General features: G+C 36.9%; 1 protein-coding gene across 28 annotated transcripts in view; it reads left to right on the plus strand.

Moving 5' to 3' along the window:
• RIMS1 (regulating synaptic membrane exocytosis 1) overlaps positions 1-18,956 on the plus strand; it is a 299,994-nt gene that overhangs the window by 134,205 nt on the left and 146,833 nt on the right. For 14 of the 28 annotated variants that reach the window (XM_079299111.1, XM_079299113.1, XM_079299098.1 and 11 more), the window contains exons 3-4: positions 8,798-9,138; positions 11,253-12,124. In XM_079299111.1, coding sequence (XP_079155237.1) covers positions 8,798-9,138; positions 11,253-12,124 — 1,213 coding nt within the window. Of the gene's footprint in view, positions 1-5,285; positions 5,340-8,797; positions 9,139-11,252; positions 12,125-18,956 lie in introns of all 28 variants that reach the window. The other 14 variants (XM_079299134.1, XM_079299107.1, XM_079299112.1 and 11 more) reach the window with 4 other exon arrangements.

Raw genomic sequence — 18,956 nt, forward strand, 5'->3', positions numbered from 1 at the left:
ACATCTTTGTGTTCAGCCTCAGGGGACTGTCCCAACAGTGGTGGAGAGCCAGGGCTGTGTGTGGAGCTGCCCAGGCACAGGAGGAAGCATATGCTTGGTGCCACTCTCTTCCCACTGTATCACTCACAAATTAGATGCCTAATTTCACAATCTGATTGCAAGGCTCTGGCAGCCTTGTTCTAGGCTTTATGTGGACTGGGGAGTGTGGGAGCTCTAAGCAAAGCAGCCAGAAGTTCTCAGCATAGGAGTTGGTGGGGATCAGAGGAAAATTCTGTTTAAGCAGAGTTCATGTTCATAAATCGTGATTCTCCTCAAGTGGAAAGATGATCAATCCAAGAGGTCAGAGAAGATTTCTGTCAAGCTGCATGGCAGAGATCACTGCAATGAGATGATCCTGTAGTATGTCAAAAGTATGCTTTTTTCTTCTCCCAAATATTTTGTTCTTCCAAACAAGATTTTGGGCATTTGTTATAACTGACAGATCCAAATATGCTGCACATGCTCCCTTATGTTCCCTTGGCAGCTTGTTATGTCATCCATAAAAGTCTTTGTCTTAACATGATTGTCACCCTGCTGTATATTCAGCCCATTCCCACTAGGAGAATTCCTGAACTGCCAGCCATTCTCTGTTGCCTTCTAACCCTGTTTACACAGGCAGTGACAATCCTCCTCTTCCTCACAACCCCTGAGTTTTTGCATCATGTCTTCACAGTGCTCTGTTAGTCTCAGCTCCACTGTCGCTTCCTATGGATCCAAGCAGTGTCTGTAAGTTTCCTTATTTCCTGTGTCCATTTTTCTTTTCCTGAATTGCCTCTACAGACACAGATCCCCGGAGCAGATCTCCTGGAGACCCCATGCTCCTAGTGGTTGTCAAGGCCAGTATGTTCCTCTCATCAACTAAACAGTGATAGGCACTGTACAGTGCCTCAAATGCATTTTCTAGGTAGACCACCTCTCAAACCCAGAGGGGATGCCATCAGCTGTTCACACCTTACTTCAACACAGAATGGAGACCTAATCTCTGAAATCTCTAGACATGTGTGTGTTTATGTGTATATACACACACACATATATACATACATACATACATATATATATATATATATATATATATACACACACACATACAGACACATATGTGCTATAAATATAAGACAACTTGGTTCTCACTGTATCATATTGGAAGTCTTCCAGCACTCAGTCACTCCACCAGCTTTTAGTAGAAGCAATCTTAAACTCTTGGATAGCTGAGGAAGTAGCTCTGTTCATACATCATGGTGTGTACTCCAGGAAGAAAATGGCTCAACATGCTGTGGGCTTTCCACAGTCCCCCATGTGAGTACAGTGCCTCTCCACTCAGATCTTCAGGTTATTTGTATGGTTTGCCTTAGGGCAGAAACCTGTGTGGATAGTGAGACAAAAAAGAGGCAGATCTTCCAACAGTAAAGTATGAAACATAGCTGAAGAGCAGTAAGGCTATTTCTCAGTGCTTTATTCTTTAGAGTTTCACAGAGTTTTTGGCATTTGAAGGCACCTATGGAGATTATCGAGTCCAAATCCTTGCCTAGAGCAGGCCCAAGTAGATCAGACTGTGTTCTTTTGGGTTTTGAGTGTCTCCAAAGATGTAGAATCTGTAACACTATTTTTTTTTTTTTTTTTGTAATCTAAGAGTAAAAAAATTAAAATTTATATCACGCCTATCAATTCTCCTAAGACCTGCACCAGTTGACCTACTCACTTTCCTTCCCATGTGCTTTTCATAAATAATTATATATAGATATATATATAAGATGTATTATAATATAGAAAAGAGTATAAAAAGATACATAAGGGTGCTGTAGTGAAAGCTCCCACAGAACTGATGAGCATACCCATCCATGATTAAAGACAGTATGGTTCTGAGCATTTCTAAATTTTTACTGCTGTTTATAAATATATAAGTGGATAGACAGAGTTGCCTGTTTCATGAATAGCAGCTAAAACTTTATATCAGTCCTGACTATAAAGCTGTTTCATGCCATTTACCTTATCTTGTCAGATTTCTGTAATGTAAAAAAAAAATTATGTGTTCTATGTGTATCTGTAACTATGGGAACCATAAAATGATTAAGAGGAGTATAGCTTCTGTGGCTCATCAAGACAGCCAAGTGTTCAAATAGATATACAAAACTTTTGGTTTTTTTGAAGAAGGTTAGAAGAATACAAAAAAATTATCTGTGAGATAATAATTTCTAGGGTAACTTAATGGTCTATGAAAAATGGAAATTGATGTTACAGAAAATGTGATCAGCAATTACAGAAAATGTGACTAGCAATTCATGGCTACTATGTTATCAGAAGAAATGGAAGGAAATTCAGGCAAGAGAAATAAAGTTGAAAAAGAATCTAATATATGAGGAAAGAAACCAGAGTTATAGTCTTGCATTAGAAGATCACAGCTGTAACTATGACAGTGCAGTTTTTGTGGTAGTTTTTTTAGTACCATGTTAACTAATTTCTTTGGGTAGCAGATTTAGAAAAGAACTTGCAGGGGAAGAATATTTAACTTAGTCTACATAAATGTGCTGGTGTGAATTTTTAGACACATCTACTGACTTCACCTCTAGTGATTTTGCTTTCTTCCTTGAGCTGCAAAGATATTCTCAGAGAAGTACATGTGTCTAGAACATAGCTGTGTGCTGTTTTACAGATGATATTTCATATTGGTATTTTAGAGTTGCCTAAGTGTGAGTTCCAACACTTGGTTTGCTACAGCTTTATTTTGGATAATGCTTGATTTTTGGGTAAGTTGTTGTTGACAGCCTTCTGAAAGATTGGCAGCAGTAGCTGAAAGATTTTGACAGAAGGGCATGTGAAGAAATTAGGTGTTTTTTTTTTTTATCTTAAAATGACTGGTAACACTGTTGCTAACAGCAGTAGCAACAAACCTAGCATGAAATGCCCTTTTGATGTTAACTCCTTGAATCATGGTTTCTCTGCATTTTCCCCACCTACTGTGGGCAGTTTTTTGCTGTGTATTTAGGAACCTAGACCAGGAACATGATTAGAACCAGTACACCTGTTGGTAAAATGTAGGCATCCAATGCCACTTTTTATGCCCTGTGTATGTAAGACACATGCATATGGCTGGCACATGCCTTGTAGTTGAATTGCAATGTCAATTCTGTGACACCAAAAATGATTGCACTAATTAAATATTTATAGGGCTTTTGTAGAACAGCATGCTTTAAGTAACTTTTGAGAATATAATCACCTAACTGGAATATAATCATGCAAACTGAAATAAAAATATCTAACTAAAAACCTAAGTTCTGAAGAAAATCTGCTTTGCAAGAAACATATTTCACAGGAAGAGAACAAAAGGGAGTACTAAATTAAAAAGACTTTATTGTCACTGTCCTGAAATGGCTGAGCCCTGTCTGTCTGATGACCATCAGCATGGGTAAAGTGGTCCTCTCCCTGATTGGAAAGGTGGGCAGCACAGAATTTAATGGTCCTGTTGAACCCTTCAGTCTAGAGGAGAGGCTTTAGAAAAATCAGAACCTAAACTCCTCAGCTACTCCTTTACTAAGAAATTAAACGTTATCTGGGACTATTCCTAAGTTTTAGATTATCAGTGTGAGTAAACTGACACAAGGATACTTGGCACATTCTTGGTCTTCTGCCTTTAGCATTTTCTTATCAACTTTTCTTGAGAGATGGGGAGTTGGAGTGTTCTGTGGTGTACCTCCAGGAAGCAACTTGTTTGGAGTCACCTTGCTTTGAAGTAGAGCAGAGATCCTAGCAAAGATACTGATTATTTTGTGTCATTTGGTTTCAGTGCTCAAAAATGTTTCTGTGCCAGTCTAGTGTGCCAGTATTGGTGTCATTTCAAGATGTAATTTAATGGGAGATGCTGAGATAGTGCTGTAGTCACAGCATACCCCAAATCCCCATTTGCCTCTGTTTCTGGTCACATGATTTCACTACTCATCATTCCCTCCATGAAAAATACAGATGTGACAGAGAATGAAACCAGTTTAAGAAAATGCAGATAAGTTTCTGCAATGTTCTTAAATACAAGTGGGTCCTGGGAGAACTTGACCATCAAGGGATGGTATACAAGTGAGTATGTGGCACAGGAAACCTTCCTGTGAGCAAGAAAGGGAGAGAACAAACCCAGATAGGAAGAAAGGAGAGCAAGAGAGGAGGGAGTTGGGGAGAAGACCTTCTCTTTTGCTGAGCAGGAGCTATTGGATGCACCCAGCTGTCTGTACATTTTGAAAAAAATATTTAATGGGAACTTTGACTCACAAGCACACTTTCATTAAAAGGAAGAGTTGTTTATTTATTAAGATTTTTGACTAATGTAAGTATTCAAGTAGATTTTCAATTTTATTTATTTATATTTTAACGGAGTGAAGCAATTGTGACATTTTAGCTAGGATTTTATTACAGAAATCATTTTAATATAGCAGAAGAGATAAATACAATGCTGTATAATAATTTCACGGTTTGCTGCATGTTTTTATGTTGTCTCAGAAAGGCTAAGTGGTGTATAATCTGACTTAATTTTGTTAATGAAAATTTTGTAGGAGCTAATTGTAGTAATTTCTTCTCTTTGGCTTTCAAGAGATGACTTGTAGGGTAGTGGCACAACTCTGCTGAAGTTAATGGTGCCTCAGGCAGTGAAGAGGGTCCACGTATTAGATCTGTATGAAATAACTAGTGTCTTCCAAAAGTGCATAGAAGGAATGTAATATGAATCAACAACCTGAAAAAATGTTGTGTGTACACCCTTCAGAAGGGAAATAAGATAGTGTGAGGGTTCAGTAAGGAATAGCTTGTGGCCTGTTCTGTTAGCACACTTGTTACCTGATTTGCTGCAGAGGGATGAAGCAGGATGCATGGGAGTCATCCTAACTGTGGGATTTCACTTTCTAAACTCAGGAAGTATAAAGGAGTGTGTTCCTTATGGACCCTCCTCAGAATCTGGGCTTGGGTGAAGGATTTGGGGAACTTGCTTTGACCTCAATCTGAGTTTTGCCTGGCATGTGTCACATAAATTTGGAATAACATTTGTGCCCCCTGCAATGTGACTTTAGCCTCCCAGTGCATGTTTGGAAGTTTTCAAATTTGAATTTGATAAAAAGCCATTTTTCTGCATTCTAAAATGCAGGTTTGAAATTTGCAGTTATATAGGATTGTTCTTATTTTTGTAACTGAAAATGCTTTTTCTGTGTGTATAGTTTTATATATATTACTTACTATGGGCTCTTTCAAGTTGGAATTTCATGTTGTGTTAGTACAGGAATACTGTTCCTCCTCATGGTGGATCACATTCAGCAGTACCTGTAAGAGTAAGTTTGAGGAATATTTTTTCTGTGAATGAAATACTCTGTATTCCACATGAAGGCAAGCATGGGATCCTTCTAGCATGTTTTCACGCAGCCTGTAAAGTTTCCACATGAATCTGTGTGGAACTGTTGACCCACCTGTGCTGAGTCCTGTGTGTGCCACTGGTCTTTTTTGTTATGTAGCAGTAAAGCCCAGAACCCTTTGCTATGCTGTGAAAATGCACCTTTTTCCAGAGCCATGCGTATGAACCCTTTGAATGAAGAACACCCTTTTACTGGTTCTCTTTAATAGCTTCATGTGTGAAACTGCATTGACATGTGCAAGGATGCAATAAACCAGAAACAAACCCAGAAACAAAAAACAGACTCTGGATGCCTTGAACGACTTAATGTAGCACTTCATCAGAGCTCACTGTCCAGAGAGAGTAAACAGAAACTATTTTTGAAGTGACAGGCCAGAGTAAAATTGTCTAACACTCTTCATTTTACTGATGCATCGCGTGGAGGTCCAGAAGCCACATTAGAGAACTGTAATCCTTCATCAGAGCATTTGTTTGGTTGCCTAACATCTGTGGATTGTTAAGATAAGTTATTACACAGACCTGCTTTAGTTTAGATTAGTTTGGACCACATCCCAGTATATTCAATCAGGGTATAATTCCTGCATGCTGCTAAATTGCTTGCTCCACATACTTCTCTAAAAATGTTTTTCAATATACAGTTTTGTCACTGAAACTCTTCTGTCACCTCAATTTTTGATATTTTTTCTTCCCTCTTAAAGAAGAGCTTTTATTATTTTTCCTTTTGGACCAAATAGATCTCAAAGAAACTAGCATTTTTTAATTCCTGAAGAGATTCCTAAACAGGAATGGTAGCATAGCTTCTGTGTGAGTATAATACAGATTTCCTACGTGTGTAATCTGTGGTGATTGGTATGTATTGTGTCCAAGATGCAGAGTTTAAAAATAGCTGTAAGAAAATGGGTTTGTATTTACTTGTCTAGTATTTCTTCTTTCAGTATTCTGTATTTTTTGGAATCTCTTTGTGCATTAGCTATTCTTATTTGTTTGTATCTCATAATATTTTGCATAAAATTAATTACAGTATCAAAGGTGACAATATAAATTAATGGTATTTTCTTCAAGTTTATTAAATAATTTATGCATATTTAAAACTATTGAATACATTAAGTTGTAAAGGAAGTATGTTGCTGGGCTTGCATGCATACACGTATATGCAATTTAATTAGGATAATTTACTTTTACTTTAGTATTCTTTATCCTTTAAAAATCTCTAGTTGATTAATTTTTTGATAACACTTTTTTCAACCTTTCTTGGAAACTGATAAAATACAGGTAACGACATGTTTTGTTACAGATTTTGGTTTATAGCACTGACATAGAACTTATACACAGACACATTTGCATGCACACTCTTGCTGTCTAATGGACTAACAGCTGTGGTAACTCTTATAAAAGCATTTTTAAATGTGGGTTTTTTTCCTTTTAGTGTTGCTGGATTTTTTGGGTTTTTTTTGAATATCTGTAATAATAATTTCTGATAAACTAAAAATCTGTTTTCTTTGGAACAGATAGTTTAATAAACTGAATTGCTTATTTTCAAGGTGCACTAAACTAGGTGAAATAAACTAGATGTTTTAGAATCAAGGGCCTTTTTTTTTTGTTTTTTTTTTTTTTAAAGTCTAGCATTTATCTTTGTCAAAGTTGCTGTTTCTATTATCCTACTGAGTGTTATTTGTTTTCATCATGATATATGTTTATGCCCCTCTTGGAATAACTGTAGCTTTTGATTAAGGTTGGATCTTTTAAAATTAATATGTTAGTAGATACTTTATTATTCTTCCTAAATAGAAGAAATAATACAGTCATCTTTTGATAAACATACAATGCTGACAGTGGGTAAAGAGTTGGATGTCTTCTCTGTGTGGTTTGCTCAAACAATGCAGAGATGCACTTGGAAGTTCTGATGTAGTTTTCAGACCTAAAAAGACAGTCTATTCTAGAGTGTTTAAAATAAATGTTAATTATTTTAAATATGCAACTTGCCTAAAGTTTTCATAATGTCTTGTAAGCCATGCACTACCTCCACAGGCCAGAGAGTAAAAGATCTCTGTAGCAGAGCAGAGCTCTTTTTCCTGTTTCAATTTTTTCCACAAAGTGTTTTTTTCCTCTTCTTTTTAATTTTAAGTGCTGTATAATTATGTGACTGTTGCATCATTCCTGTGTTTACACAAAAAAAATCAAGCATATTTTTCCTTCCAACTTTTGTCATCCTTCTTAGCCTCATTTCAATTTTACCCATTCTTGTATACTTATACTGTATTAAATTAAGAGATTTTCTTTACCATTTTCCTTAATAATAATCAACGTTGTTTCCTTTCATCTCTATTTTTACTTCTGACAAAAATCCTCTCTCTTCTATATCCTTCATGCATTTTGTCTATTTTTTTTTTCTTTCTGAAAACTGCTTTTTTCTTTGTCTCTATTTTTTCTTTAATTTTCACATTTGGTCTTGATTAACTATTTATTTTTCTCTGGCGAGTTGCTCCTGTACATAAGACTATCTCTACAGGGTACAGGATGGAAACATAGAGTCTTGCTTTAATGTGTGTGCTCCTGTTTATCTGTCTGTAAGGAATTAAAACCCCCAATAAAAAAAAAAAAAAAAAAATCACAGACACTACAGTCTATGCACACAGCTTAATTATGATTTATGGGAACACGTTTGTTAATTTGCTATTTGCAGCTATAACTCAAAGAGATAAGGATGACAATTTGCAAGCAGTACGAAATATGCTACTTTTGCATTCTTTTCATTGGTGTATTTAGTTTTCTCTTAGTAGATTTCTTAAGGTTTTACTTTACACCTCTGTGCAGTTGCAGTAGGTGTAGCTAAAACCATTCACAGCACCATTATGATTTTATTTGCAGGATAATGTAGAGTTATTTAATGTGAGAAAATTTAATCACAAGAAAATACTGTGTCAATTTTCTGCGACCACAGAAAGGAAGTTGGGAGTAGCAGGGCAGGACACTGCTCTCTGAGGTACAAATCCTGTTTACAGTCTGGAGGGCTTGTCTGTCCTGGCAGCGATCCACACCAGTGGAAAAAACCCAACCCACCCCCCGTCGCATCAACCCCCCCAACAAGCACTGGTCATGCTGTCGGTGTCTGGTCAGAGGAGAACTAGGGCTAGGCTGAGGGAGGATTGCCACAGGTAGGACTGATGTATATTGACAACACATTTTGGAGAAGCTCGCATAGCATGTGCCTGTAGGATGCTTGGCTCTGGCCAGTGGAGCAGCATGTGCTGGGTCCTGTCATGAGCACCAGCCTCCCTAGTTCAGAGAGCCACAGGTCGTACCTGCTCTGCCCTAGTCAGCATGCATTCCAGGCTCTGGGAGGCAGCTGCACTGACTCTTCTTGTTGTCTTCAACTAGGTTATGTGGGTATGCAATTTATGTCGAAAGCAACAAGAAATCCTAACGAAATCTGGAGCGTGGTTTTTTGGGAGCGGCCCGCAGCCCTCGCCCAGCCAGGACGGAACGCTGAGTGATACGGCGACCGGCGCCAGCTCGGATGCACCCAGAGAAAAGAAAGCAAGACTTCAAGAGAGATCCAGGTCACAGACTCCCTTAAGCACAGCAGCTGCCTCATCACAGGAAATCTCCTCTTCCAGTGTGCAGCCTGACCGTAGGAAAGGAGCAGAAGTGTCGCAGCCGGCTATGGGCCCGGACCAAAAGCAAGCTTCGAGGTCTAGAAGTGAACCTCCAAAAGAGAGGTAATGCTTTCTGTCTAGATAGAGCCTACAGTTATAAATGTAGCTGGGCCTGCGGTATGTTTGCTACTGTGCTAAAACAAAGGGTAAATTGATGTACTGAGCAAGGAAGGATACATTTTTACTAGCAAATACATCGTCTATTTTGGTCTGTGCAACAAAAATGAGGGGAATAAAAGGATTTTGTGGATATTCCCATACACTTAAATGCATTTTGTTGTACACTTTTAGTACAGAATTGTAGGTTACTTTTAAATTTTTAATTTGACTGGTATTTTAAAGTTATTGAACAAAGACCAAGCCTTTAACTTTTAAATTTTTTTTTAATTAACTTTTTCAAATTTTTAAAGCACTCTCCTAAAAAATCCACACCTAAGCAATCTGAAAGCACACCCTGTGGAATTCTTTCAGATAAACTTATATGCTATGTCTTTATCAGTGATATTTCCAATTTTATTGTTAAAATTATTAAAAGACCTCATTTACATGTGCAAAGTTAGCATTCATGTAGAACAGCAATAGTAGTACCTTGAGTTCAGAGCAAGTTGTTTGCAAGAATAAAGCCACCAGAAGAAAACTGTTTTAAGTGGGTAAATGAGGTAATTCCTGAGCTGCATTCTGTGTGATGAACGGCTTGAGGAGTTGATCAAATCAGGAGAGGCTAATGCGATGAAACCATTGCTGTTCCTTTGGCTGCTGCCTGGCAGATGGCAGAGCAGTTTAGGAGGGAGCCTGTGTCAACAAAACAGGAGCCTGCCATAGAAAATTCTCCAGATTCTGGCCAGAATGGTTGATGATTTCTTTCCCCCTAGCTATTGGAGCTGAAAATGGGTGAAGAGCAGTGGCTAATAACTTACTGATGACCATGATGCCCTCCCCTAATTCTTTTGTCCCCCAACACAGGGCTGTACCCCAGAGCAGTTGAAATGTTAGGGCAGTGAGATGTTTGTATTAGTTATACAAAATTAGTGTTCTTACTTGTCACTGAGAATTTCAAATTGATTCCATGCATTCCGAGGACCAGTAAGCTCAGTTCCCATTAATTGCCAAAAACTCAGGAGGAACAGGATATAGGAAAAAAAAAAGAGAAGGGAGCTTAATGAGGGTGATGTCCAACTTAGTTCTTTGTGAGGGCCTTTGATATGTAGTCTAAAGATGTGTCAGTTGTGGAAGAGATGATTTAGTGCCACAAAACAAAGTCCTAGTAACTTTGTCCTGATGTGCATTCCTCTCAAATACACTGTATAGCTGTGTTCATCCTTCTTCAAAATCAGTGGATTCATATGTGAAATGTTAAATGAAGGGGCAGCTGGAATGATGAGAGAAATAAAAATAACCAGTGTAAGGGAATTTTATGATTTTTTGGTTTGCTTATTTTCCTAAAGCAGAATATGAAAGAGAAAAAAAATTTCATGCAGCCTCATGTATTGTTTTGTACTTATGTCTGCATAGAAAAATAAACTTCTTATCCTCTTCTATTACTGGAGAGAGGAATGCCATTAATTTATCTCAGGGAAACAATTTGCTTTCCTTTACATGCTTATGAAACAGACACTTTGTTTTAGAGTTTCCATAAGATAAATCAAACTATTTTCATTATTATTTCCAGATATATTATATTTTGCATTTTTTTATATCTATATTACTTCTTTCTGTAGAATTATTGTGGTAGATACTCCATTTGGTAGTATTTATATCTATGCTGTCAGGGCACTTGAAGTGATTTGTGTAGTTAGTCTGTAACTCTCATGACTGTTGCCAGAAAAATGGAGAACGTAATGCCAGTACTCTGTCATAATGCTGCAGTTACTACAAAGACAACTCTGGGTCTTCTTACTTATGTGGGTAAATTATCTCTATCCATGTCAAAGTTTTTTTATTTTACACATTAATTGGACCATTCATGATTTATGTTTTTGTGGACTCTGGAAGTTGTTTGCTACTGGAAAATAAAATTAAGATGGAGGGCTTAATAGATTTAATTTGTGTTAATGGATTCAGTATTTTCTGTCTTGCCATAGCTTTATCCTGGCTTTGAATTTGTTTTCCATAATTGTATGTAAGTATTTCTATTTTCCATTCAAGTCTTCATATTGCTGTACTCCTTTTCATTGTAGGAAGAAGGCAGTATTGGTTTCTGACCAGAATGGCAAAGGTGTAAAGAGTGAGCGTAAGCGTGTGCCAAAATCCTCACTTCCAAAAGAAGGACCAACAGATGACAGGGAGCGTAAAGAGCGGCACGAAGGTAGAAGGCTGGAGAAAGGCAAGTCACAGGATTACCCAGACTTGCCAGAGAAACTTGAGGAAGGCAAAGTGCCTGATGATGAAAAACAAAGGAAGGAAGATGAATATCATACCCGTTACAGGAGTGACCCCAATCTGGCAAGATATCCTGTAAAACCACACCCTGAGGAGCAGCAGATGCGCATGCACGCCAAAGTTTCCAAAGCACGACACGAGAGAAGACACAGTGATGTAGCTTTGCCACACACAGAAATGGAGGAAGCGGAGGTACCTGAGAATAAATTAGGAAAACGCTCCCAATTACAGGGAACTCAGGACAGAAAATCTCTTGTGGAAACTCAGAGGTCGTACTCTATAGACAGAACAGGTGATGTAAGAATTTCTGTTTCTAAACAATTAACTAATCATAGCCCACCAACTCCCAGGCATAGTCCAGTTCCTATAGAACACGTAGAATACAAGAACCACGATTCCTTTATAAAACAGAGCCGCCTTGATCCTAGCTCTGCTATTCTCATGCGAAAAGCAAAGCGGGAGAAAATGGAGACCATGCTAAGGAATGATTCCCTTAGCTCTGACCAGTCGGAATCAGTGCGGCCATCCCCTCCAAAGCCTCATAGAGCAAAAAGAGGCGGAAAGAAAAGGCAGATGTCAGTTAGTAGCTCAGAGGAAGAAGGGGCATCAACACCAGAATATACTAGCTGTGAAGATGTGGAGATAGAAAGTGAAAGTGTCAGTGAAAAAGGTAAGGACTTTTCTGTATATTCTGCACATGGCCATGATTTGGGGGAAAAAAAAATCTGTACTTTTCTCTCTCTTTTCCTCCTTTTAATCATACACTTTTTTCCCCTTGCCTTTCTTTTTTTTGCCAACTGAGAAGTGTCTTATACCTGATTACATTTGCTTTACTATGTTTCCTTTTGCTTTCTTAGATGAGGTGGTGACAGGTAGCATCAGCTGATGAGTTTCCTTTTCATTCTCTTCCCTCTTTCACCTGGAACTGACAGAATTCAAGGGTTCTAGTCTACTCTCTTGATGATATCTGTATTCCTTTGGTCATTACATAATTCTTTTGTCTGTATGTAGAACAGTTTTCTGTGGATGGATTGAAATTAAAAGTGAATTCTGTAACAATCAGAAGAGACCATTATAAAGCATCAGAAGATATGCAAACTTTTACTACAAAATATCAAAAATCAGCCAGAGTTCATTGTTACTAAGGACAAGTAGATACGGGTCAAAGGGAGTGTTGTGGAGAAAATAAATGAGAATTGACAAAGTTGTCTAGATGAATTTTCTCTCAAGCTAAGAAGTATGTTTAAAATCTGTTATTTCAGTTTGCTTTCATCTGTTGATGGTAACACTCAGCAGCAAGGAGTAAGCTGTAGTACACTGTGTGCTTTTAAACAAAGCCATGCTTCTGGCTGAAGAAGTTAATCAAATTTAGGAACAGAGAATAGATAAAATAAGCATTGTCAGAAAAGACTGTGGCAGAACTTAGCAAGTCTTATAGTCCTACTTTGCCTTTAGGTGACAGTACAGTGAGCTGAAAGCTTTTTGTGTCTTTGGAAGTAGCTTTTAGCTCCTTAGTTTAAATATCTGTGTTTGTACTTTGAAAGTTTCCTGCTGGTATTCATACTGAAAATGCCAAAGGCTTGTCTGCATTGCCTTTTATTTTCTGGCACTGTTTCCTGACATGTCTGTGATTCATATATGTTAACCTGTCTATCTGTCTTTATCTGATGTTGTGGTCTCCTATCATCACCTAAAGCTCCAGGAATACATAGCAAAGATAGAAGATTTCTCTCCTATTCCATCTGAATAAATGCCTGTTTTAACTTTCTGAGCATGAGCTTTTCCATTCAAAATATGGAAACTTGCTTTTCTTCTCATTAGTAAGGAGGAATGGTGATCATACTCTGAAATTTTATTCCAGATTCCACTCAAACATAAAAAATTTCACTTGTTTGACTGAATTTTGTCAAATACTGGAATGTATCACACAGAGATTTGTAAACTCTCCATCCTTGTTTAAAACCCAAATGGAGAAGGCCCTGAGCAATCTGCTCTTCTGACATATCTTTTGGGGAAGGGTGTTTGAACTAGGGACTTACAGAGGTCCCTTCCAATCTCAACTCTTGTCTATGACAAGACATCCCTTTCCCTTATTTTGTGGCAATGTTTTAAACTGACATTTGGATTTGTGCCATTTTCCGTTACTCCATCTGTTGATAGTAGAAGTCAGTAATATATCATTTCTTTTCCATCTTTGCCTTTTGCTTTCATTATGTTTATCAGGCTGAGGTTGCTTATGAAGTAAACAGAATTTCCCATAATCAGTGTAGGTTGTTCATATAAACTGAAAGGTTGTTGCCATGTAGGTCAAGTCCAGGCTGAAGGTTACTAATACTGATATAATTGTGTGGATATAGTTTGTGTTTTAATAGTCTTTCATAAATAAAATCTTTCAGTGGTATCTTTCAGGCTCATGACACCAATCACAACTTTTGACCAATTTCCCAGTGTATTGTTAAAACATTAAGGCTTGGATTTCTTTTCCTTCAGTGTTATGAATTCCAGAGAATTTCAAATGCTGTAAAGGCTTATGTTCTCAATGACTGAATCAAGTTCTTGGTTACCTGCTAGACTCATGTTTAGGGTCTCCCTTTACAGAGTGGAGACCTTGGTTTGTATCATATCAGAGTGCTACCTCACTGTATTTTAATAAAAATTATTGATAGGAGTATGTTAGGGACCTGTCTGACCACTGACCTCCACATACGTGATTTCCAGTGTTGAGCATTCCTTTGTATCTAATTGTCAACATAAATTTTGTGTGTGTGTGTTTGTGTGTGTGTGTATGGAGGGGTATTCAATACATTAATTACAGAGGTATATTTATTAATTTAATAGCTATGATATTTAGCCATTAATTTTTTTGCCTGATTTTTGATATGACTTTTCCATAACAAGAATTGTAAATGGAAAGCCTTTGAAGATGGGAGTGTATAGCCCATAAAAAAGAGATAGGAAATGTGAATACAAATGAGAAAGTAGAAGCATTTTGATAGTAAAGTGTCAAATTATTTTTACAGTTACATTTTCATCAGTACTTGAAATACTCTGGTGTGTTTCATAAAAATAAATGGAAAGACAGGATATTTTATTACCTAAGAAGATATTTTAGAAATTCCTCCAGTACTCTAAAAGAATATATGCTACAGCAAAAAGAATTTCTCTTAAAGAAATATATATATATAAAATTTAAAAATGCTGCTATTATAACCCTGGTCATAGTCTCATTCTTTGAAATTTAACAGCATTATTACAAGCAGAATTTCACCGGAATTTCTTCAGTTCTTTGCTTGTAACTTGAGAGAGATACTGAATAGGTTCAAAGTTATAGTACTTTACTTTGTAAGCCCAGGAGGGTCTGGAATCCATCCTCTCTTATCTAAATGTCAGCTCAGTCAGAAAGCTGGTGCCAAAGTAATAGAGATGGAGCTAGAAAGTTTGAACAGCCCTATAAAAAAACCCCAAGATCTTAAAATTAATGTTTGCATTTGGTGAGTGCCAATATGAAATGATCTGCACCTAAGTAATAAAGATTTATTATTATCAGTTCTGTGTTGAGCAAATATAATAGAAGTTTCTGTGAGAAACACTTTACAGAGATGCCCCAGAGAAAGATACAGGTAGAGCAGAGAAGACTGTATTGAAAATCAATAGCCAAAAATGTCATATAAAGCAGATACTGTGCAAGTATTTGCATTTCCTAGAAACAGATTAATATTGCATTACCCTATCTTCTGAGCCCAAAAAGACTTCAAAAAAGCAACATAATTTAGCTATTACATGCTCAGCTATTTACTGTAGCCATTTAATATGTATTTCCTCAAAATTGTTCAAATAATTGTGCACAAACACTGGGAGATACTTTCCAAAAAATAAATGCCTTTTGCAATCCAGTGGCATTTTACTCCTTTGATGAAGAATCCAAAGATTTATGTCAAATTGTTTCCATGTTGGAATAAATCTAGACAAAGAGCTCTTTGCAGAGTCCAAAAAATTGAGTGTCATCTCAAATTCTTATGAAATTATCTACACCCTTTACAGGATGCTACAGATTGCTGATAATTATTATAATAGATTCTGTAGAGCTCCTTTTTTTTGAAATCTCTAACAGTTTAAAAATAGGTGGATTGAGTTTCCAGTGAAGTCCTGGCAATGTGAAAGGAATCCTTGTAGAAGACATAAATTGCATTCATACTTGCTTCAAAGACAAGCTAGAATACCATAAACCAGAGTATTAAAAATTAAAACCAGACCTCATTTTAAAAGTAGTAGTTTCTGTCTTCTGCCATCCAGTGAAGAATGCAAATTGCATTTGGCATAAGTTTGAGAAAAACTATTTTCTTTGAAGTTGAAAAATAGGAATTTGTGTAGAACTAATAGATTTGTGTCCACGTGAGGTTGTATAAAAGTTTTTATATCTACTGATGGATACAAGAGATACTCCAGAATTTGTCATGCAAGCTTTGAAACTGGAAGATAAAGTATTATTGGAAATTGGAGCAATATTGAAGAGATACTGCTCCAGTACTTTTATGTTAATAAAACTTTAGTAATGATTTTGCATTGTGCATACTTATTGATCATATTTGCCCAAATATGTATTTTGTTCACACACTTTAGGCTTGAAATTACAGCTAATACTCACAAATTGGTAGTAAAATGTTGAAAACCTCAGTAAAAGTCACTCTGTATACTTGCTAATGGATTTACTTGGGAGTAAGGAGAGCATGATAGAATTGGCACCTTCTTTAAAAAACAAACTCCTGAAATGACTTTCTGTTTTCTTCCAGTGAAGATGTGATCTTTTCATTCATAATGCCTTTCTCCCAGTACTGTGAGGGACAATTTAATTGCATTTCATTCTTATGACATTAATCTCTGGCTAGAAAATGCTATGGCAGGGATCTTGCTGTTTTCTTGGTTTATTCTCAGGTGTGATGCAGGGGGTTGTGAGCAGGAGGAGAGGATGTGGAGGTAAGGAGCAGAAAGGGATGCTGTGGTTTGCTGACTAATGTGTCAGTGCTGGCTCAGCTCCAGGAGGAAAGGATCTGGCCCCTTCCTCCATCCTTTTCTGGTGCTTTGAGGATCCTTTTGGGTACCTGTGCTTGGGGTGCTCCCAGAGGAAGGAGAGAATAAATTATATCCTTGCCCCAATGACTTGTTCCAAGCTCTATAAGCATTGTTGACATGGAAGGTAGCTTGGGGACTGAGAGAAAAACCACACACGTACAGTAGGGCCTACAAAGGAACCAAAAGAAAACATCAGGAAAGGGCTGTAGAGAAGAAGAGGCTGGTTTGAAATGTTTTTAGTTAAACTTTTTGACTGAGGTATTTTTAGTCTGGAGTGCAAGCACATCAAATTGTACTGTAACATCTGCTAGCATATTTTAACATCTGTTTGTTTGGAGAGTTTGGGCATGGAGTTTTAAAACTGGAGCAGAATTTCCTTAAAAGTGCGGCTGAGATTTAAGTTAGTGTAAAATAAAATACCCTTCCTAGGAAGATTGCTGTTTTTAGAAATTAGTTCAAATTTATCTTCTAGTCCTTGTGCAGTTATTTAGACTGACATCCGAGTCAGATTTTAATGGAAATATAATTTAAAATTACTCCAGTTTCAGAATTTTGCTCATTGCTAACATTATCCAATGCTATCAGTATTCAGTGCTTTTGAGCAGCTGAAATTATTTAGAGTGTTTGTGGAGCTGTAAATAAGTGCTTGTTAGATTAGAGGCAGACACTAGAAAGTCTGGTTTGTGTATATGAAAGTATTTAAAGTACATGCATATACAAATGAGATGAGCTGAACATGAGTGGGGAAAATAGTCAAATTGTTTCCAAGACATGCAGCATTTCAGAGAAATATGTAGCCATATAAATGAGGATGTAATGGAAGATTTATGGTGGAATTTTCCTTTAAAATCCTAATAGAGCTCTTTTTCTAGTTTACCTTAAGAAGGTTTTGAGAATGCTGGAGGGAGTTCAGAGGAAACAGCAAAATATCACCAAGGTCTATAAAACATGATAAACCAGGAAAGGTGGAATGGATTGTACTTTAATAGTTTAGGAAAGAAACAGAGGGAAAAGAAGAAAACAGAAAGAAGTGGCTGGAGGGTGAGGTTGAGTGAGTGAAGGCTGAGTTACTGCTAGGAAGGTTGAAGCTTGCTGCCAGAAACCCTGAGGACAGATAAGCAAAGTTAAGGAAAATTGTAATCATAATTTCTTATTCAGCTGAAATGGAGGATTCCTGGAAATAAAAATCAGTTTCTTCAAAGCCTGCACTGGGATTTCTGTATGTTAGAAATGCTGCTGCTGTTCCTGTGGTAGGATCTGAGCTAAGGTGGGAACATCTGGGGCTAAATTCACATACCCCTATCTGTACCTTACTCCTTTTTTTTTTTTTTTGTCACCCTGTAATCCATTTCCAGAACAAATTTAAATAATAATCTGATTTTTGAAAAGGAAACAAGAAATTCATCTTTTGACTTACCAAGGTGATGTCACAAACGAAGTCTTGATTTCTTTCATATCCATCACAGTTGGCAAGATCTTATGTTTCATTACTATTAATATGCCCTGTCTTTTGGGTTGCTTGATTTTATTATGATTTTATTAGTTGTTTGTCCTTTGCTTCTTATCTTTCTTCTGCACATCTAATTAATGAAAAAGCAACAAATCTGTCCTAACAGTAATTTTTCTGATAGTACGACAGTTATTTTAATTACAGGACAGATAATGAAGCATGGATGAACTGGAGTCTTACATTCAAAGACACTTAATGTATAACATCAGTACTTTTACTTTCAGGAGCTATGAGAGTGTTTGAACTTGTAGGGAAACTCAGGAGTTCTATAGGATTCTCCATGAAAGATCAATTCTTAAGAACATTCAGCAGTCAGTTTTTTTCCCATACAGAAACCATTGCAGGTAGCAGGCATGAGAATGTGAGTGTGAGCTCTGGGTCATGGAGTACTTTTTAAGGGTCTAAGAGGGAGATGAAAAAGCTTTTGAAAAGCTTGCCCTAATTTTAGCTACTGAGCAGTACTTTTCAAAGTACTGTTATGAAGTTAACTGGACTTAAAATTCAGTAACTTGATACATGGCAGAGGTTGGTTCTTTCAGTATTTATTTTTTGTGTATCATAAATATTATGTGAATTGCTACTCAGCATTTACTGTTACTCTTTTGATCTGAGAACTTAGAGAAAAAGATGAAATTTGAAGGATGAACCAAACTTTGGTAAAGCTGCATAACTGGATAGTCTGTGCAGTGTATTGAAGGATGAGTTTAGGTCTTGGAACTGAAATCCAAATCTTTGCATTTTTCTACCTCTATGGGAAATCTGTCCCACTTTGGGTGGAAAATGAAAGCCTATGAAAGAAAAAAGTAAATTAATTATTAGCATCCAGAATAATACATGCATTGTTATTGATTTTGGTTTTAGTTAATTATAGAGTTAACTAGGAAAAAACAAGCATCTGATTCTCTTACTTTCTGAAGATATT

The sequence above is a fragment of the Erithacus rubecula genome, assembly GCF_903797595.1.
Source record: "Erithacus rubecula genome assembly, chromosome: 2".
Taxonomy (NCBI): Eukaryota; Metazoa; Chordata; class Aves; order Passeriformes; family Muscicapidae; genus Erithacus; species Erithacus rubecula.